At 45.7% G+C, this 23111-nt stretch overlaps 1 protein-coding gene across 6 annotated transcripts in view; it reads right to left on the bottom strand.

Annotated features, from left to right (window-relative positions):
- ELMO1 (engulfment and cell motility 1) overlaps window positions 1–23111 on the bottom strand; it is a 1282006-nt gene that overhangs the window by 919334 nt on the left and 339561 nt on the right. For all 6 annotated transcript variants that reach the window (XM_085607465.1, XM_085607469.1, XM_085607468.1 and 3 more), the window contains one exon: window positions 17654–17704. In XM_085607465.1, coding sequence (XP_085463591.1) covers window positions 17654–17704 — 51 coding nt within the window. The remainder of the gene's footprint in view (window positions 1–17653; window positions 17705–23111) is intronic.

Here is a 23111-nt window from a genome sequence, read left to right as displayed (position 1 = left end):
ACTAGTCAGGTGTAAACCCAGTTAAATCCAATCCCAGTCAATATTGCTTCAGTACACCAGCAATTGTATCTCGTAGTTAATTAACCTGCCCTGGGTTGCTTAGCGGCAAAGGGTTTGGGAACCCACAGAAGAATTAAACTTCCTGTTTTTTACACTTACATTTATAGTATCCGAATGCTGCTCCCAAAATAGTCACTAACCTTTACTACTTAGGAAGGGGTACTGCTGCATCAGCCAATCAATTAATGTAAAATTATAATCTGTTTGACTATCAGCTGCATTAGAATAGATCTGTGATGTCAATCAGTGAATTCGGGCTTCTCACCTGAAGGCTCTACAGCTAATCTTTAGTGCCATGCATCTGTTAACTTTCCTTGCAACTGAAGCAACGTTTACCGGTGCTAAGAACAGGGCCGGACTGGCGTAGCGGGCACCGGGCAATCCCCCGGTGCGCCGCACGGGTGGGCCGGTTGTGGGCCCCTGGGGGCCGTTTTTGTTACAGGGCCGTTTTTGCAGCATAGCTGTAACAAAATCGGCCGAAAACCGGCCCTGGCAAAGAGCTCGGCCGCACCCCGACCCCCTGGGGGGGCCGGCCGAGCACTTTGTCATGGCCGGTTTTGGTTCCCAGTCCGGAAGGTGTCCGTTTTTTTTTAAAGAGGTCTCAAATGTGAGCTTAAAAATGCCTTTGAACTCTAACAAATCTCTCTCTTTAAGATTCAGCACTTCAAAGGGACCAAGCAAAAGATGTAAATCAGAATATCGACAGCAAAATTGTGGCCAGAATATCGACTAACATAATATAGTGAAGGTAAGTATATATTAGTAACAAAATATTTTCTATAGTTAAGTTCGCATGTACCTTAAAGATGCACACAGTTGAGGTGCATAAACGTAGAGTTAAAAATGCTAAGTGATTATTAACCTATACAAACTTACCTTCACAATAGTTTGCTAGTCTATATTCTGGCTACGGTATTTTTGTAGCAAGACATTTAAAATGTAGCATTCTGGTAGAAAAGATATTCAGACAAAAGTAATGTCTGTTTTTCCTCAAAGGCGCCTGTAACAAATGGCCACCTTTTGTGTGGTGTACCCCCAGATATTTCCTGGTGTAGAACTCAGTGCACCATACCCTTGCTAAAAATTAATAAAGGGGGGGGGGGGGGGGGCTGGTCTCGCCAGCAGCAAGATGGCTGCGCGCTGAGCGAGCTCTACCAGCTGAGCTATTCAATCTGGTATGATCCGCCATCTGTGGGAGACATTCAGCTACAGGATAAAACGCCCCGCTACTGAGTGCCATCACTGAGGCATTGGGAGGCTGTGAAGAACTGGTGCCTGGGGCGCTTACCGCACTGAGGCCTGACTGGCTGTATGCCCGTCCCGCGAGATCCCGGGGCCTGCTCGGGCCCATCCTGACTGCTGCGGAAACTTCTGGTTGTGCCTGGTGGAGCTGACTGCCCAGTGTGGGATCCTGCCCGGACCTGCACGGCGACCTGCTGTGACCACCCTTGGCGGTGGTGCTCTACCTCGGTGATACTCTATCCTCTACCCCGGCCTGCTGCTGACGGAGTGCTGTGGCCTGGAGGCAGGCTGGGGGCCATCGCCGCTCTGATACCCGGCAAGATCCTGAGAGGCCCGGTGGTCTGACCTGCCACCTGAAGCGACACAGAGGCTGCCTGATCTGAGCGGCTGCCAGGCCGAGCTCTCCAGCATCACTAGCCTCCAAGTAAGACTGTTTTATGCACTGTGGAGCCGCTCTGTGGCCTAGTTGGCGGCTCCTCTAGGCTGCATCGGTGTGGGCCCGGGTGCCGCTTCTCCCGCTCGCATCTTGAGACTAAGGGTGGCGCACTTGGGCTCCTGATTCTTTTCCTGGCCCGTCCTGTGCGGGAGCAGCACTGCGGCCTGCCCTGAGCTCACTATCGCCTATCATCTGGGCCTGCTTCTGTGGGGGAGGCCAGTACCTGGGAGCTTTCCTCCTCCTCCACCCTGCCTCGCCTTGGACATGCATCTGCACCGGCGGTGTGGTATTCCTGATGTGTACACCTGATCGCACTGGTGCGACCAAGCTGAAGGCATTGATTGCAGCTGGCCGGGCCCCGGCGCTGGGTCACCCCCGTTAGTGCAGCGCACGGTGCCCCCGCTGTATGGCCACGACCTTCTTCACGACCGGACTCCAGTCCCGCCTGCACCATCCTCGTGGCCCACGGAAACCCAGATGCACCTACTCAAGAACAGTTCTATTACATCCTCCTAAATCCCTGCCTGCTGAGGTGACCGCCGGGTGCACATCCCGGCCTATGCTTCTCACTGCGCCCACTATTTCTGCGCTGTAGGCCGCCATGGGGAGGACGGGTATCAGGCAGCCTAAACTCAATTTCTCTGGACGCGGCCTGGGCAGGAGCGGCGAGCCCCCTCACAACACTGGCGAGAAACCTACTCAGACAGACTCCCCTGGCGAGGGTGATGACAGCTTAAGATCCATTCTTCTAGATGTGAAGACCAGCTTAAAGACTATTGATGCAAAATTCGACCACCTAACTTCCTGCCGCGACCAGGTAAAACAGAGGGTGGACTCCCATGACGCATGCATCAACTAGCTCGAGGCAAGAGTTTCAGATTGCTGAGGATGCTGGAGATTCCGGAGCGCAGAAGCTTCTAAAAATTGACAAAATCCTTGAAATTATTCATGCCAAGAACGAGGGCTTGGAGGCGCGCTCCCGGAGAAACAAAATCCGTGTTGTGGGTCTTCTGGAATCCACCACAACTGGGAAGATGGAGGACTTTCTTGAATCCCTGCTCCGGGACCTCTTTGGCCTGGTTTTGTCCACCCACTTGATTGTTGAGCGGGCACACAGGTCGCTTGGCCCTCGGACCCCCCAGGCCCCGGCGCCGCCAAGCATCACCTGCCTGTTTAACTACTGGGACCGAGACTTCATTCTACGTAAGGCTCGGGAGCTGGGCGAGATCAACCATCAGGGAAAAATGTTGTCCTTTTAACCCTGACTTTACCTTGTTTGTCCAGGCGGCCGGCAGGGATTTTCTTCCCGCCAAGTGCATCCTGCAACAGCTCCACATCACATATGCGATGCTCTACCCCTCCAAACTTCGCCTCGATTTTGGGGAGATTTCTAAATTTTTCGCAGAGGCGAAGGCTGCCCTCGCCTTTGCGACGCAAATGCAAATATTGTCACCAAGAAACCGCCGCGCCAACTCGGAGGAAGACCGCACAATTGACAATGACGGACTCTTTCCAGTCTGGCTGTATCCCATTGTTTTTTGGAAGTCTCAGGTTGTTCTGCATACGCTCTCTGTCTATGTTATTTCTTATGCCTCCCTTTACTGCACATGGATTCTGAACACTTTGTGTGATATGGTGTCAAGCAGTGGTCAGGCGCATACTGCTTCTCAGGATTCGTGGGCCCCTGAGCAGTTTAAACACCCTGCTTGTCCTATTCATAACTAAGAATTGTTTTAATGATTGTCATGATTTACCTTCCCCTACACTGTGTATAAGTACCCGCAATCTATGTAGCCTTTGGTGGCTAACAGTGGTCGGCTTTGAGCTGTCTCTTGGGAATTGTGATCCCTGGGTTAGTTGCTATACCATGCCCATCATGTTGACAATCCAGAAACGCTCCCATGAGCGCAACATTTCTCCATTAAGTTGTCTCCCGCTGAGCTACACCATGCTCGGCCACCCTGCTGTGGCATTGGGGGGAGGGGGTGGGGGGGGACGACTCCCATTTCTGAACTAATTTTCCAAGTTCGGGTTCCTTGGTTGGGGTGGGTCTAGATGCTCAACCTAATTGGGGTGTTGGAGTGGGCGGAGGGTGGCCTTGGGGTTCTTTTTTGCAGGGCTCTAAAACCGGCGCCTCCTGAAAAAGGCTTGCATCGTTCTTCGTTCTTTGTTCTGTTTGAATTTTGGCATGTTATTGTGGTATGCATTCCGCAATGTACTGTGCACTAATGCACTTACCTTCAACACTCTCTCCATGGACCGTAGGCACTACGCTACCCACCCTCTTCACACCACTATATGGCTGACACTACATTTTGGACCTGAAACAATAGGGGTCTGAATGACCACCATAAAGCACGCCTTATGCATGCACAGCTCCTCATACACCAAGTTGATGTTTGTTTCCTTTAGGAGATGCACCTCCTTTCTGCTACTTCCTCTTGGCTATCTCGCCACTGGAGTGAATCGTACTCTTCCTTCTATTCTAATCATGCGGCGTCTCCATACTTTTAAGGAAGGGCCTTCCTTGGCACAACACTCACTCTTTAATTGACCCGGAGGGCTGCTACGTGATCCTTGCTGGCAAACTTTATAATCAACCACTGATACTAGGGGCACTTTATGGCCCTAACTTTGACGACCTTGACTTCCTCACACATGTCTGGCGTCTCATATCCTCCCTGGGGCCCCATTCCCTGATCTGGGGGGGGGTTACTTTAACATAGCTCCCTGGCAGGCGGTAGACCGCTCTGGAAACCGCATCCAACACCCGCAGGCCACTACCCTACTCCACTCCATTATGATTGGCAACTCCTTGCTGGATGCTTGGCGGCATGTGCACCCTGGCAGGTGCGAGGGATCCTGCTTTACGGGCTCACAGAGATCCTGGTCCCGCCTCGACCTCAGGATTACCACCCGTGATATTGCCTCCTGGACCACCTCCGTGGACCACGAGGCCTGCACTCTGTCTGACCATGCCAACATGCACTTATGTCTGCGACTCACGCTCACACTTCGCTGCATTTTCGCGTGGTGCCTTCCTCCCAATGCCTGCCATGACGCCGTCTTCCGCGAGGACATACGCGGCACCATCACTGCTTATTTTGAACACAACACAGGCTCTGTCGAGTCGCCCTCAAACCTCTGGGAGGCTTCAAGGTTGTGATCTGGTGGAATGTATTGCTCGGCAATCTGGGGGTACTGAAGTCTATCAGGGGTACCCTTGAACGTCTGGAGAAAGGCATTAGGGCTTTAGACCTTAAACAATCTCAAGACCCCAGTCCTGCCACACTCGCACTGATCAGAGCCAAACTCACTGAATTTCATGAGGAGGCTGATAGAGAGGTCACATTTCTCAGCAGAGAAGTCCGCACTCGCCTCTATGGTGAGGGCGAACGCCCCGGCAAGACCCTTGTGAATCCTCTCCGGCAGCCGTGCACCTCTTCTTATATTACAGCTTTGAGTGATGATACCGCGGGTAGGACTACCTCCCCTACAGAGATCCTTGCCAGGATCTCTGCATTCTATTCCCAACAATACACTGCAGGAACAGCAGCCCCTCAGGAAGTTATTGACCAATACTTTGATCCTATTGAATTGTTGTGGCTTTGAAATAGTCACCGGGAATACCTGGACGAGCCATTTACCCATGAGGAAATCTCTACAGTCATTGCAGGACTTCCGGGTGACAAGGCCCCCGGTTCAGATGGGCTCACACCTACATTTTATAAACAATACGCGCCCCTTCTCGTCCCACATCTGGCCGAAATGCATAATGACTTTCTTGAGCAGGTAAATATCCCCCATCCGTCCGCGAGGCCCTGCTCACCCTTCTCTTGAAACCGGACAAATCTCCCAAGAGCTGCTATTCGCACAGCCCCCTTTCACTAATAAACACCGACAACAAAATCTACGCAAAACTGTTGGCCAACCGCCTTCTCCCGCTCATGGCGCTAATCGCTCGCCCGGACCAGTCGGGCTTCATCCCGGGGCGTGCCACCTTGCACAATCTGCACACCATCTTCTCAATCCTTCACCAGACTAATCCCACCCTACCGGCCGTGGCCGCCTTATTGGATGCCACTAAGGCCTTTGGTAGAGTGGCCCTTCCTTTTTTAATCTTCTCCCTCGATTGGGTTTCAGTCCAAACTTTGTGCGCAAGATACAATTGCTATACATACTCCCTACGGCACACATCAGGGTAAACAGACAGGTCACCGACCCCATCATAATCTCGAGGGGCACCAAGCAGGGCTGTCCCCTCTCCCCCATGCTTTTCACTATCGCTATGGAGCCTCCGGCGGTGCGGCTGCGTCAACACCACACACACCAGGGTATCGGTTTCTCACCTCGGCCCTTGTCACTTCAATGTATGCAGATGATGTCACGATTTATATCCGCGAGCCAGGGGAGAATCTCGCACCCATGACCAGGGAGGTTGTCCGCTTTGGCGGCCTCTCCGGAGTCCAGGTCAACTGGAGAAAATCTGTCCTTTTTCCACTCACAGATGCGACTAAGCCATTTACATCGGACTACCCATTCGTTTGGGTGACTGGCCCCACTAGATGCCTGGGCATCTGTTAGAGCAGCAATGTGGATGAACTGTGGAGGTCCAATTTTGGTAGGACAATGGAATGGCTCGAAGCCAAGATACGCATGTGGCAAAGACTCCCCCTATCGCTGGCCGGGCGCATCGCCATCGCTAAAATGGTGGTACTCCCTATCTTCCTTTACCTCTTTTTAAATATCCCCATCCCTCTCACATCACAATTTTCCCCAAAATTAAGCTCTAACATTATCACAATGATTTGGGCAAGACGCCAGCCCAGAATCGCCTATGACATTTTAACACTTCCCTTGGCTCGGGCGGTATTGGGGCCCCCGATTTCAAACTCTACGCACTGTGCGCCCAAGCCAGTTTTCTCCACTTCTGGATTCATCCTACAGCTTTCCAACCTCATGTGCCGGTGAAGCGGACCTTGCCTCTACTTGGCCACTGCAGACTGCACTATTTTTGCCGCACAAAGTCCCCTGTGGCGAGATCGACATGATCGAATGTTTGCGCTGGGCCTGGGATAGGCTGCGTAAATACACTGGCGCCGGTGCGCTCTATGCACCATCCATGCGACTCGTCAGCAAGATGTCATTTCCCCCACTGCAGACAGAGGGGATGGCCCGCCGCGCGACTGCAATGGGCATCCACACCAACGCTGACATTTATCCCGACAATAACTTCTTCACTCTTCATTAAAATGCTGCTCCACTAGAAAAGCTACTTTACTATCAGATCAGGGCAACATGCAGAAGTGACAACCCCGCTTTTCCACTTGCTCCCCAACCCAACGCCGCGTTCGAGTTTGTTCACTCATCTAACGCTCCACGAAAACTGGTCACAAAACTCTATGCTCTTAAACTAGCTGCTTACCTCATCAACACGGAATAAGCCCTCAACACTTGGGGTGCAGACTTGGAAAGAGACCTCTCCCCCGAACACTGGCATTATTGCTGCAACCAAAATGCCTCTCTCCAACTATCGCCTGCGGCTTGGTCATTTTAAATACCTACACAGACTATACCACACCCCTACATCGTTGCACAAGATGGGCTTGAGGGACAGTGACAGATGTGTGCGCTGCTCAGCACCCGGCACGGATTTTCAGCCCCTTGCCTTGCTGTGCCCTGGGGTATCCTCGTTCTGGTTGGAGGTGTGCACCGCCATTAGTGAAATTACACTTGAGTGCATCGCACCTGATCCCCTGTTGTACCTCTTAAGGTATGTCAAGCACGTGTCAGATGCTAATCGTAAATTGATGGCGATGCTCCTGGTGCTTGCCAAGCGTCGTGTGGCCATCCACTAAGCCGTAAGCCGGCACCCCAGGCCAAACGCTGGTTGGATGATGCTGCCCCCTGTCAGACGCTTCTTGGCGAATTCTGGGATTTGATGCCTGCGGCTAGTAAACCTCCAGACATATGGGGCCCTTTCATTTCCTACCTCCACCGACTGGCCATCCCTGATGAATCCGCAACTGATTCCCCTATCACTGATGCTCCGTTCGCCTGCGTTAAATCCACGGATGCAGATCACACCATGGGCCTGACTACTTGCTCTCCAGCCACAATGTAACAATCATAGCTCCAATGTATATGTATTGTGCCATGTTAACATTTTATTATCAACTGCTCTGAAATGTCGATTTTATCTGCAAGTGCAACCATTACTATGATTATTGATGAAGTGATAACCTGTAACATGCCTTAATTTTTCTTTTTTTTTTTTCAATAAAGATTTTGAAAATCAAAAAAAATACAATTATCACATGCAGGCACTACCTCTGTAGACGTGGTTGAATTGGTATTCCGCTAACTGGAATATTTAAATTACCTAGAATTCCATAGCATAGGGTACAAAGTGTACCGAGGGCCTCTTCATTAACTGTTAATCATGGACCGACTGGTGCAGTTCTGCATACTACACAGATCCTATTTCTCATGCACCACATTACATAGGATGGGATGATGCGACCCAGCTCAATGCACCAGGGAGTGTGGGGCATCACGTATCTTCTACAACATGATCTGGGACTGCCCAATTATTCCACGTTTCTGGAGGGAGGTCTCGGCAGTGATGACAGTGGTTACTGGTCTTACAGTCCAACTGAACGCCAAATGTGTGCTTCACTGGGAAGAGAAATGGGCCAAGTACTAAACAATATGGCTGGCGGTATCTACTGGGGTAGCAAAGAGAAACTTGGCCAGTGTGTGGGGAGCAAACAGACCCCCAACAGTCCAGTAATGGGAAATTCTACTCAACTGGTGCCAGTCGGTTATAACGCAGGATCTACCAGGGTCGGGGATGCCCCCGTACATTTGATAAGATCTGGGGACGGACCTAAGCGAGGGTTTAAGGGGAAGGGGAAAGGTAGCCCGTTGCTGAAAGTATTAGTTGACATAGTTGGAGTTGTATGCACTATATATGTGCTTGGGCAGGGTGGGACTAGTGCCGAGATGAATCGCGCACAGGCTCCCTGCGAGGGGCCCAAGTTGATTGTTAGTCCTCCGAACTGTACTGTTTTAAGTCTGAGCAGCAGCTTCATAAAAACTGCTATTAAAAATAAAAAAAAGTTACTAGTGCTCTGCAAGCACCTATTGTGCCATCCACTACAGCCGGAAAATCTAACTTAACAAGGAACCGCAAAATCCAGCGGATACTTTCTTGCTGAGTATAGGCTGACGCAGGTAGCCCAGACTCTGAGCATACTTACTGAGTCTCAACCCCAAGATACTAATTTGCTGTGGACTAATAGAAACACAAACTACAATACCAACAGCCATACTTGGGTGCTTTGGCTGAATGTGAAAAGGCACTTTTGATACCTCCAATACAGACTACTAGACTAAGGCTCACCACTTCTCAATCCTGAGAAGACCCTGAGCTCATCCAGGGTTGAAACGCACGGACACCATTATTCAAAGGCATTAGTCAAAATAATTTTCTGTGGAAGCTACAAAAAATGCCTATGACCATAAACTACAAATTCCATGAAAGTATTTCTGCCAAATCCATTGTACACTTTTAAGGCAGAGTATGGACTGAGTAAATGAACGCCTTGTACCGTATCTTTCCCACTTAAGTGTTGAAACTGGAATTGTTCATTCAAGTAAGTCAATCTGTTCGGTTATCACGGATTGGTGATAGAACACAGACACTGATGCACTTTATTAGATGATGGTGTTTGTAAATTAATGTGTAGGGTCTCCGTATTCAAACAATATGTTTAATTCATTGTGATGAGATGCTTGTTTTCCAATAATATAAAGGAAGCAACTGAAGGATCAACTGATTAATTGCTTTGATTGCTTCTGTATTTGTGTTTTATAGCTATGCATCACAGACTATTGATTTTTTGCCTTATTTACCAGCCACTATAATGGCAGTGCATACCAGGCTTCAGGCATTCCATTGTAGCAGTTTAAAAACTGCAATTCGACTTTACAGAATAAACCCTGTTGACAGGTACAACCTCCCTTTTAAAATAGAAATACATGACTCCTATGTAGTCCTTGTAGCCTGCAAGACAGGGTGCATGGTATTTAAAAGTATGACATGTAGAAATTCAATGATAACGTGTCTTTCCAGACAATAGTCCTCAAAAGCTATTTTCACTGTAGGGAGGCTGTTTGGTGCATTGAGAAACTCTGGTAAGCAATATAAAATATTAATTCTGCCATCTCATGGTAGGGACTAGCTAGAACCTTTATTAACTATTTTCAATATTACTTAAAAGCCCAGTTCAATGGTGAGGTACGATTTTTTAATTGAAAGTAAGGAAAGGGTACTTTTAGTAAGTTAGCTTTTTCCTGTCTAAAGCCCATGGAGGCTAATCTGCATTAGCCACCAGCTGCAACCCTTTCAATTAATGGCCCACAATGAAGTGTGAAAACTACTCCCTGAACAGAGACAAAGCCCTGTGTGTGGTGATGTGTTTTTGCTATTCTGGAAGAATAATAATTTGGACTGTGCTTAGGAGCTTGATTTACTTCAAAGTGGTCTCCCCTGATACAGACAGATGACATCTGCACAGGTCAATTACGTTGTTCCCCCAATCAAGCAGGCCCCAATTCAAGTGGGAGGGAAGCTGCCTCCAGAACTGGTTTTGAGTCACTACAGAGGAGGTGCTGTTCATTTGCCAGACCACACCTCTGGGGAGGGCAAACTCAGCACAAGGGGAGAAGGGTATAACCATCTTGGATTTAGGCAGAAAGGGCACTGTGTGATTTTTTTTTGCAGTAGAACACACAAGAAAAGCTTCAAAAGTTGATAGTGTAACCCCTGGGATCTCCAACCCCACTGGTTAGAGAGGGAGGCAGCAGTCACCCCACCCACAAGCTGGTACCACTCATAAATATGGTATCCCCAGTACCCTCCTCAGAACAGTACTGAACCTGAGGAAGATCAGAAGAGGACTGAACCTGCTGTATGTGAGCTGGAGAAGCCCTGAAGGACTGCAGTGGGTCCCCCGTGTACCCTGGATAAAGAAGTGGACTTCAAGGGTCATAATGTGTAAGTCCTGCTTAAGCTACAGGACACTACAAGATACAGGAGGACTTTCCTACAGTTTCCCAGTTGACCATTACTAAATGGACCTGCACTAGACCCTTCAGGTGGCCTCTGTTGGAGGGAGCCCTGACCCCTCCCCTCTACCCCCCCCCAACTGCTGTTCCTGAGGTCCTGGAGGTCCTTGGCTGTAACTGGCTGAACTTCACATACCAGCACTGAAAACAAGGTTATAATAAAGGTTCTCTAACTCCAAAAATCTTTTCCTTGGAGATCTCAATCTGCACTGGAATGAACCGGAGAACCCCTCAGTTAACCTTCTCTCTAATCTTCTAGAGATTAACGACCTCAAACAACTCTACCTTTCCCCAACTCACTCTAAAGGTGCCATTCTTGATGTCATCATCACTAACAATGACTTGGCCTCCCTTTCCAACATCATCCCTATTGACTGGTCAGATCACCATCTCATTCTGTTCACAATCTTCCCCTCAGCCCCGATCCTCCCATCTAAAAACACCAAAACCGTGAAATTAACTAGAAACTTTAATCTTATCCCCCCAGGAGTATTAGAGTCCAAACTCCAAGCACAACTTCGTCTCACCCCTCTCTCTCAACACCAATGAGCTCACCGAGCATTTCAATAAATCATTCCAAATCTTGGTTCAACTCTGACCTCAACAAAGAAAGACGTGCTCTTAGAATGACTGAAAGAACCTGGAGACAACACCCTTCTCCCTCCCATTTCGCCCTCCTCAGAGCTGCCAGATCTTCCTACAAGAAACACATTTTTAATGAAAAGGCATCTTTTTTCTGTTTGCATAACTGTTCAACATTGTTAGAAAAAACAAACTTCCGCTACCCCCCTTAAGCTTACGGCCTCCACTATCAAATGTGAAGAAATTGCTAACTTCTTCACTGAAATAATTGCCAAGATAGATCAATCTTTCCTTCAAATTCAGATCCCTCTCAACCGTCAAGGTATCTCTGACGCTACTCCTGTACCTCCCTCCTTATTTATCCTGCCCCTCGTTTCCTCACCACACCTTCCTACCGCAATCGCACCTGAAACCAACCCAGCCCACCAACAACTTAAAAACAAAGCCTCGTGGCATAATATCCACCCTGTCTCCAAATTCGAAGTCTCTAATATCTTGTCTATACTAAAACCGTCATCTCACACAAAAGACCCTCTCCCTTCTAACCTTGTTCAAGATCTTAGACATGTCATTGTCCCATACTGGACCAATATTATCAACTCCTCCCTTACCTGGGGTGTGTCCCTGTCTCCCTCCAACTCGGACAAATCACTTCCATTCTCAAAAACCCTAAAGCCAATCCGGATGACCCTAACAACCTCCGCCCTATCTCTAACCTCCCCCTCCTTTCCAAAGCCCTTGAAAAATGTGCCCTACTCTAACTTGATAAACACATTGACACTTTCAACCTTCTTGACCCTTTACAAACCAGCTTCCGTAAAGGCTGTAGCACTGAAACTGCATTGCTAAAAATCGTTGATGATATCCACCACGCCCTGGATAAGGGTGAGTCCTGCCTACTCATTCTCCTCGAGCTCACTGCTGCTTTTGATACAGTCAACCACACAACCTTACTTAATACACTCAAATGTTGTTTCGGCCTCAATGGCCCTGTCCTTAACTGGTTCACTTCCTACTTTCAACATAGAACTCAACAAATGAAAATCCAAAATTGTCTCTCTAACCCCACTCATGTCTCTCTTGGTGTCCCCCAAGGTTCTATTCTCTCTCCAGCTCTTTTCAACCTCTTTATGAAACCCCTCACTGTCATACTAAAACAAGCCGGAATCAACTACCACATATATGCCGATGACACCCAACTATACTATAAAATTAAATCCCATTCTGATGTCTTGCACCTAAACAACACCCTGACTAAGATCCAATCCTGGTTCCACTCCAACCATCTCAAACTCAACCCTAATAAAACTGAAATTATTATTTTCTCCCCTAAAAACAATTCACTCCCTATCCAATCTTGGATCTCTGACCTTAATGCCCTCAACTGCCCACTCTCCTTATCCAAATCAGGTAAATCTCTGGGCATAACCTTTGACAATAAGCGTACTCTCAATTCCCATATAAAAAACTCGGCTAAAGGAGCACTTTTCACGCTGCGCCAACTCAAAAAAATAAAACCCTTCATTCCTGCTGATGATTTAAAATCAGTAGTCCAATCTCTAGTCCTCTCGAAAATTAACTACGGCAACGCTATCCTCTCCGGAACCCCCAAAGTCCACCTTCCCCCTCAAAACTATACTCAACCTTGCGGCCAGGCTTATGACAAACAGTAAGCGTTTTGACCGCATCTCTCCTGCCCTTAAAGTCCTTAAATGGCTTCCTCTCGAAGGCTGATCCGCCTACAAAATTGCCTGCATTACACATAAAGCCCTTCATCTAAAGTCCCCGATCTACCTCTCAAGTAAACTCAAAATAGCGGGCTGCTCCCGTCCGATGAGAAGCACCAACACTCTCCTCCTCGTCCCCCCTCTGCTAAAAAAGAAAGCCTCACAATCTCGTTCCTTCTCTGGTAATGCTCCCAAAATCTGAAACGCCCTCCCTATAGATTTGCGCTGTAACCCCTCGTACATCAGCTTCAAAAAAGACCTCAAACTTCACCTGCTTAACAAATATTGGGGCCCTTAAATCTCTTTTCTCACGTGCTATACCCTCTCCTTTCTCCCTCCCACCTATCTATCCCGCCACCCCCTTTGACTTTTCTTGCCCTTCTTCTTCCCTACCCTTTCTCCCCCTCCTCCTCTCCCTTAACCCATCCCTCCATTCCTTCACCCCTCCTTTCACACCTAACCTACTCCCTACATACCCCGACCACAGAGCTTACCTCCTGTTGCTGTAAAAAACATGTATATTCCTCTGTCACTTTAGTCTGAAATTAATGCTTCCGTCACTTATTTACCAATGCAAACTATATTTTTATTGTGTTCTCTATATTGAGCTTGTCTGAATGCTGCATTTTATACTGTATTTATTTACTATACTACGTGCATTTCTTCTAATACTTTGTACTGTATTATCTTCAAACGTATGTAAAGCGCTCGGATACCCATGGGTGTAGCCAGCGCTATATCAAACCTTTTTAAATAAATAAACAGTTGGATTATTTAATAATTGCAGCTGGTGTAGTTTATGTCATAATTGTGCGCAAATAATCTACTCCACTCACAAAGAGCTGATCTCAGCTATCAAAGATACAGTCAGCATGTAAGGATCTAAGCATCCACAGCTACTTTAAAACAAGCTGAGTGTCGTTATTTTGTTCTCATTCTTATAAAATCAAATAAAAGTCTGAAAGCAGTTTTATACTTTCGGTTCTGAAGTACAATTCGGGTTACAGTAAAGGGAAGAAAATTAAACAAGACAAATCACTTCACAATCGTTGTTATATATGCAAACTGTACCCAATGATGTATCCATGCTTGGTACTATGTCAATATCCCGTCTCAAAATGGTTTATGTCGGGCAACTGCCCAAGTGGTACTATAAAAACTCAATAAAAAATATGTTTAAAAAAAAAAAAATCACTTCATATTGGATACCACACTTTCTACCTATTGTATTAGAACAAGCATTGGCATAGCAAATAGGTTTCGCTTTTGGGACCTTATAAGTATTTAGTTATGCAACAAAATATCCTTTGTGCAATATTATCAACTGTTGCATGGCTAAATACTTATAAGGTCCCAAAGGCGAGATCTATTGGCCATGCTAATGTTTTTTTTGTTATGAGGGGCATAATCGTTGGCCTGAGGATAGCGCCAGAGGCGCCAGCTGTATGGATTGATAATTATTGTTTAAAAACAAATTGCCCTGTGGGGGCGACGCAAGTGAGGGTGGGTGGGGGGGCGTGAGTGTGGGGGGGGCAGGTGAGGTGCTAGCCGGGAGAAGGGTGGCTCGGTCCCGCCCCGCTTTCATGCTCCAGTAACGAGGCCTTTGGCGTGGGAGACAAGGCAAGGGGCAGAGACAGAGCGACGGGGAGTGAAAACAGAGATCAGTACCGGCTGTGCTGGCCATAACGTCATCTCACTGAAGGCAGTGGGGATATGAGAGAGAGAGGAGCTGAACAGCAGAGGGATGGAAATACAGACAGGGATAATGGAAGGAGAACAAGGGGAGACAAGGCAGGGGGCAGAGATAGAGCGACGGGGACTAAAAACAGAGAACAGTACCGGCGGTGCTGGCCATAACGTCATCTCACTGAAGGCAGTGGGGATATGTGGGGATATAACATAACATAACATAACATGTGCAGCCACGAGAGCTGTATGGGGAAGTGACATGAATCAATCAGTGATTGCGATCGCGATGCAGTTAATGACCCGTGACGGAGGAAAGACAGATGTCGGCTGCGCATGTACAGTCGCACGTAACCGCAAGCTTGAGGCCAGCAAAAGCCTCGGGTAGAACTTTCAAAACCCACTTACTAAATGTCTCGCAGAGTAGCGCATGCACTGGCTCAAGCGAGACCTAAAAACGACCCTACGTGCGTCTTGTAAAGCAAAGTGACCCTTAGACTCTCTGCCCCTGAGAACATTTGGGGAATAGTCCCAAAAGATAACTTGGAGTAACTGTCCGAGAGATACACAAAAGCTATAACAGGGCTCGCCTGCATTACAGCACTGTCAAAATTTAACTGAACTTCAAGACTGATAGTCAATTTGATGTGTGCATTCACAGCTCTCAATGTTGTAAACTACACATCTTGATACAAAATATGTTTGCTGAAAATATCTGAAGACAAATGATTTTTGGAGTATGAGGCTTTGGTTAATGTTAATAGCCACACAATGCAGCTCTTTGGTAGGGTGACGACATTGTGTGAGGCACAGCTGGCACATGATCAGATACTGACAAATGGGAAAGCAGTTTTCCAGGTTCCATTTCGCCTACTGTCTGCTATTGAAAAGATCTATTGTGGACAATGATAACTGTGGCCTTTGGGTCAGCCCATTAGCTGGCTTTCTTGACAATATAATTTGCTTGCTTTATATTCAATGGCTTCCCTTTCTCTGTTTTCCTTTTTCACTCCTCTGGAGCATACTTTCTTTACCATCATTTTGATAGGATGATTAGTACCCTTCCACTGCTCACATTGAAGGAACTACTTTTTTCTTTCTCTTTCAGCACTCCACGTGTGTAGATGTGTGTTCTTGCTCTCTTCCTCGTTTGCTAGCCCCCTACCAAATACTCATTTTCACCATGCACTCAAGTGTTGCTCCAGCCTTCCTCTCCACATAGCTTTTCCCACCCCTCCTAGCTGTTTGTATCTATTTTTTTTTTTTAAAAATCCTATCTCAAGCTCCTCCATTGCTTCCCTGGCCACTCCACTCTTGTTTTCTCCAACTACTGTGATGTTGCTCCCCTACCTCACACTTCCATGGAGCAGATTGAGCCAGGTATCTGCAAAAAATGTTTTCTCTTTTTGCAAATGTTCCAAATAGATCCCACTCACTTCTGTCATGAACACTGACAGTTCCTGTTGAGACTTTTCCATTTCCCACATTTTGACATTCAGACTCTACTATTTCCATTCCTTGCCTTATTCAGACTTTACAATTTCTTGAAAGGAAAGTGTGAAGTTTAAAACACGCATAGAAATGCTAGAAAGGTCTGCACCTCTTTCACCTGTTGAATTATTATGATCAAGTTGACGCATTTTGCCATCATCGTTTTATCTCATTGCTGATTTAGCTTCTGCTAGTTCCATCATTGTTTTGAAAATATGAGATAAGATCCGATACTATAAAACCAGGTATCAGAAACAGGCTTGCTATTCATAGCCTTAGCTACAACTTGGTGTAGTGCTTAGCAATGGCTTGAGGATGTTAGGACAATAACAACACAATAACAATGTTAGAGTTTTTCTTGCTGTTGTCATTTTCCATGATATGTTTTGCTGCATTTATGTTCTGTATGTTTACCATTCATATTTAATGCACTAGGTTAGGATTTGAAAATAAACATTTGAAAATACAAGCCCTGTTTCTTAGTGCCACGCTGAAATGTGTACTCGTTAACAAAAGAGGGTTTAGTGTTCCACTGTATCCTTGAGCTCATCTTGAGGAACTGATCGCTACCAGGAAATATTTACATTAGAGTAATGCTCGGTGGGATGGTGTGGGTTGCAGTCCACCAGGATTTCTAATTTGTATTGGCACATTGACTAAGTCCTGGCACCAGCAGATTTGAAATTCGACCCCAGGAACTCTATGTGCGGCTTGGAGGCGGGGGCAGGGGGGGGGGCACGAGGGCAGAGAACGTAGCACTTGGACCCTGGTTCGCAATATGCGAAATGTATGTCTTCGTTGTGTCTTATGTGCGTGCAGGCACCGGGAGGGTCTCTACTGCACACCGTTGATTATACACCTCCATGCCCCTGGCTTGCCTGCCACAGATCTTATGCACCTGGCTTGCCTGCCACAGATCTTATGCCCCTGGCCTGCCTGCCACAGATCTTATGCCCCTGGCCTGCCTGCCACAGATCTTATGCCCCTGGCCTGCCTGCCACAGATCTTATGCCCCTGGCTTGCCTGCCACAGATCTTATGCCCCTGGTCTGCCTGCCACAGATCTTATGCCCCTGGCCTGCCTGCCACAGATCTTATGCCCCTGGCCTGCCTGCCACAGATCTTATGCCCCTGGCCTGCCTGCCACAGATCTTATGCCCCTGGCCTGCCTGCCACAGATCTTATGCCCCTGGCCTGCCTGCCACAGATCTTATGCCCCTGGCTTGCCTGCCACAGATCTTATGCCCCTGGCTTGCCTGCCACAGATCTTATGCAAGTATTACAACGAAGTAACTTACTGGGGATGTTGTTAACCGAAGGATGGCTCCATGCTTTATCTCGTTACGATTCTGAAAGGAAAAAAGGCACAAGTTCAAACAATGCTCGGTTACTGCTGCACTGGTCTTCCATTTTAACACCATTAAAGATTCCATTGTTGTATAAAAATGATTTAGATTTTACTATCCAGACTAGATCACGTACATCCACATCTACAAACTACATGCGCTGGCAATATGAGGTTTATCCAGTGACACTTTCTGAACCACTGTCAATGGCATCTAGGCAACATTTACAGGGGACGCCTGTTTATTCCCAGGTGGGTTCACCAGGCAACTCGATAGCACTCAGAACCCATTTCTGCAGTCATGGAGCCATTTTATCGAAAAAGTGACATTTAGATCATTTAAAATGCTGCGAGTACAGTTTTGTATTACAGAAAAAGTTGTAGACATGGTAGGTTCCTTTTTAATACATATTACACGGCTGCAAAATGCGCAGCCACACAAGCTGGAGTCGGCTTTCCCTCAGCATGCACCATATTATCAAGACAAGCAAAGACACAAAATGGCCATGGAGCACCTACAGGAAGCCACGCATCGCGTACACCGCACAGGAGATGCGAAGTATCGTGCCCTTTAGGAGGGAGCAAATCGGTGCAAATGACCAATGGATTGCGGGGGGGGCAGTTTAAATGAAGACTTTCCTAGAGAGAGTCTCTAGCTCTTCAATGGACAGAAGGGAACATATGTCAATCTCTGACAGCATGGCTCCAGCTACACGGTCATGGTCAGTAGTAGAGTCCACCACCAGAACAGAGAATTCCTTTTCGATGAATCCCTTAGGACGGACACCAAAGGACCTCTGACATACATTACAACTTACAGCATCACCTCCAATGAAGTGACCATAATAATTAATAAATATTGGCGTATTTTACAATCAGGCAGCCTCAACTGGGAGAAACCCTTGTTCTCATTTAAGAGGGCCAGAAGTTTAAAAGATCATCTGGTCTCAACCCGCCCAAAGAACCCTGAGTAACAAACACGGTGTTGAATACTTGGGGCCTGCCCAATATAACGGGGCTCTACTCCTGTGGAAATTGTAGTGTGTGCCACCTTACCTGCATGACTAAGACCCTTGATTTCAAACCCAACAAGACCTGAGTTTTAAAGAAACATACTACCTATAACTTGGTCAATGTAATATACATTACATGCGCCTGCTCTCAGCGTTATATAGGCATGACCATCAGGAAGATTGAGAGCATTATCTGTGAACATCGCAGCAATACAAGATGTAAACGTAATACCACTTACGAAAGGCCACACTACCAATGGCTTAAGTTAGGTCAGCTTGAACCCAACCAAAATGACCGGCAAAATCACCTTTTTGAAAAGGAGTGGAGATGGATTTATCACTTATCTACTCACAAAAATGGATTAAACCATAACATACCATAGAACACTATAGCCCTGAGCTGATGTATTCCCTGTGAATTGCATAAATCTCCCTATACTGACATGTTAGGTATATCATAACAAATACTCCTCTACAGATATGATAAATATACCACCTGACCTTACCTATAGCCCTGAGCTGATGGATTCCTTGTCTAATTGCACAAATATCCCTCTACTGACATGATAGGGATACCGCAACCAAGACCCCTCTACTGACATGAGAAATATACCACCTTGGGCTTGGTTTTGCCCTGCTCCTTTAGACATTTTCACCCCTACTGACAATAGAATTATGAGTACGGATAAAGCATATTCAGTCTGTGACATTATGCCTGTTTTTTGTAAAGGCACAACTAACCATTGGGCTTAAATCTTGCCCCCTCGAGCTTACCCTGGTCCTTCAGATGTCTATCCCCCCTACTGACACAAAAGAATTGGGCTTAACTGCCATCTCATACTTACATCCTGGTCCTTTTTTATGCTAATTCCTTTTAATAACACAAAATAATTAACAGTGATAATCCAACATCTGTCTGACGTATTATGCCGGTTTCTCCAAAGTCACAAGAACCCAATAATCTTGAACTGATGAAACATCACAACTTTCATCTTTTAACAACAGAGTCAGGTGTCAAACACACCATGCATGGAGACACATAATTTTGGCTATGAATATAGAGCCACAGGGACTAAACGATATCTGCCATAAATCCTGGTACTAGTAAAGGTTAGAGAGTTCTGGAGGCCCGTCACTGAACAGTACGAAGATGCTGAGTAAACAGGCATGAATTTATTCAAGGGTTAATTTAAGTTTAAGAAATAAAGTAACAGGGTTATCCTTCACAGCTTAAATTTAGAAACAACTTTATTTTTAAAGACATCTTGCAGCAGAAGTTTAAAAATATGATAGTCTGTTCAAAATACAAAAAGTGTATATCATTAACATGCAGAACCGTGTCACCATAGTACATCAAATTATATCACTATATTTAAAACATATATGTATATTTTTAAAAGTGATAGTTTGCAAACATAATTTTAGAAACTTTCATTCTCCACCCCCACACCCTGACAAGAATACCAATATTGAACTAAGAGGCAAGTCAGTTGTTGCATGCACTCTTTAGGTGGCCTGGACAAATTATGCATGAACAACATTACTATGTATTTTATCAAACACAGGAGTATGTTTTGTACAGCTCACATCTTGTAGTCATGTATTTCGAGATCCCCATATGCAATAGTGAAAAAGGAGGGAAAGTGAAATAAAACAATTGCCTACGCTCACACAATTTAGTTAAGTGGAGAAGCTGGGATTCACCAAAGTTTTTGGTTTCACATTGTGCAATTCAGACACTAGATTTATAGGCTTCACTTCCCCTACACCCACTTTATTGTCAATGTCCCCAAACTCCCGACCGCCATACTGCTGGCATCAATGCAGCCCTCTATCACATAACATAACAAGCTTGTTGGCCTTAGGAAAATGTTTGCGAGTACCCATGATGTAGATGACCCTTTTTCACATGGCAACTAAATTGGTTTAATGGTTGTTAAATCATAAGGCAAAACAACTTAGTGATACCTGTTGTTGTGGTAGTACTTCCGTATTACCACCGTACAAAGCAATGACATCATAAAATATAATTGGCTACTGGCACAGTCCACAATGGAAAGGCAGCCATGTTGGATTAAAAGAGAGGTTAGGCTGCGTGCTGTATATTAATATAACAAATAGAGAGAGGTTATAATGGGCTGCAAGTAGGCTTCAGAAAGCCCACATAAGGTAGCAGTGTCAAGGATGCTATTTAATATGGGGATATTTTTTACAACATTTTATATACTATTGGTGTAGGTTCTAGGAAGTAGCGTGGTACTAATAAAATTGGGAAAAATAAATCGCAATATTAAATTATATTATACATAATATGGTGCGCTGTTACAAGAGCCTTTGGCTGTTTGGAAATAAACACAACTTAGATATGTTAAGTAAATATTTCAGTTTTGAAAGAAAGATATGGTTTCCATTGGTGGTAAAAGGTACACCATCTATGCAACTCCACTCTACGCGACCCCACTCGCCACTCCACTGTATGCCACTTCACTACTCAAATCCACTGCACACCACTCCACTCAACACTGTATTCCACTGGACGACAGTCTATGGCCCTTCACTCTACCACACTCTATAGCACTCCACTGTACAAACATGTACTCATGTCAACGCCAGCCTACAGCACTCTAGTTAATATATGGCACTGTGCTACACTCAATGCAGCTCCCTCTATGCCACTCCACCTACACTACTTCAGTGTACCCTACTCCACTCTAGGCTACTCTTTTCAACTCAAGCTGTACTCCACTGTATGGCACTCCACTCTACCACACAGTATTGCACTCTACTCGACTCCACACTACTCCACTCTATAACATTGTAATCCACTCTGTGGCACTCCACTCTACGGCACAACAAATTAAACCACTTCTGTCTATGACAATTCTTTCCACTGTAAACTACACCACGGCACTCTACAACATAACACTCTACTCTATGACAATTAACTTCACTCTATCCTACATGACTCCACTCAAATCCACTTCTCTCTACTCAGCTATACGATACTTTACACCACTCTACGCTACTGTTCGGTAATCCACTCTACTCTACACAGTTCCACTATAAGGCTCTCTCCTCCGCTTTATGCAACTCCACTCTATAAAACTGTACTACACTCTATGTCACTCTACGAGACTCACTCAACTCCATCCCCGTACACTCCACTGTACAACTCTGTATTCCACTATATCCCACGCTACGAGACTTTCCAACACATCTAAACACATCGCTCCAATGTACTCTACGAGACCCCACCCAAATTTATGACACTTTACTCGACTCTACACTACGCCACTCCACTCTATGTACTCCACGCTACTGTACTCTAGGAGTCGCCACTCCACTATATGACACTTTACTCCACTATACACTACACCATTACACTCTACTCTATGACCCTACACTACACAGTAAGACACTGTCCTACACTGAACTGTATGACAACCCACATAACAGCACTCCACTCGACGACACTGGACTATATGATTTGAAACACATTTTTCTTAAAAATATAAAATAAAACATTGAAATTCAATGAAAAAAACAAAGTTTAAACTTTGTTATAGTTAGGAAAACTTTATTTATTCATTCTATATAAACCAAACTTGAATTACATTAACATTAGAAATTAGAACGTTCTACCTTAAATTTCTAAAGTACGCACCACATTTAAATTACTTTAACTTTATTTCTCCTTTCCAAATAAAACAACCTTAACGTGCACAAAAATAAAACGTTTTAAAGTTACAGTTCTACCTTAAATTTATCATTATGCACCTCTTTCACATTATTATAACTAGCACTCCTTCATGCACACGGTTTTCAGCTTGCTAACCACACAACAATAACTATAACCAATCCATAACATAATAGTAAGAAGCTAGTAGAAACTCCACTTTATTTATGATATTGTAGTGGCGCACAGCGTAGTCTGAATAAACAAATGGCAAATGCCGAGATGCTCAAATTTTCATTCACGCAAATGCGAATGAATATGCTAGCCAAACTTGGTTTATTTACTAAATTAGCCTGGGATGATGGGATTTGCAGTACTGGCAGCACACTGCCAGAATAATGTGCTTTATTGACTCAGAGGATAGAACAAACGTTATTAGACAAATGCTTCCGATCCAACTGGTTTTTAAGTCTGCAGAATAAGGTTTATAATTTTAAAGTTGGCTGTCTTTGGATGCCCCAAGGCATCTCTTAAACGTCCTCTAATGCATGATAAATGCTCAGGGCCCCCAGAGAGCTTTACAGAACATCAAACATTAACTTCTTACATGACCTAACGTCTTCATGGTAGTTGTTACAGAGCCAAAGTCTCAACGTGAGAGAATTAAGATGCTAAATATTACAGCCAAGAGTATAGTACCTTCAAGTAACCTCATGCGAACT

The sequence above is a fragment of the Triturus cristatus genome, chromosome 5_2 (assembly GCF_964204655.1).
Source record: "Triturus cristatus chromosome 5_2, aTriCri1.1, whole genome shotgun sequence".
NCBI lineage: Eukaryota > Metazoa > Chordata > Amphibia > Caudata > Salamandridae > Triturus > Triturus cristatus.
The sequence above is the reverse complement of the archived record's forward strand: the minus strand, read 5'-3'. Positions and strand labels throughout refer to the sequence as shown.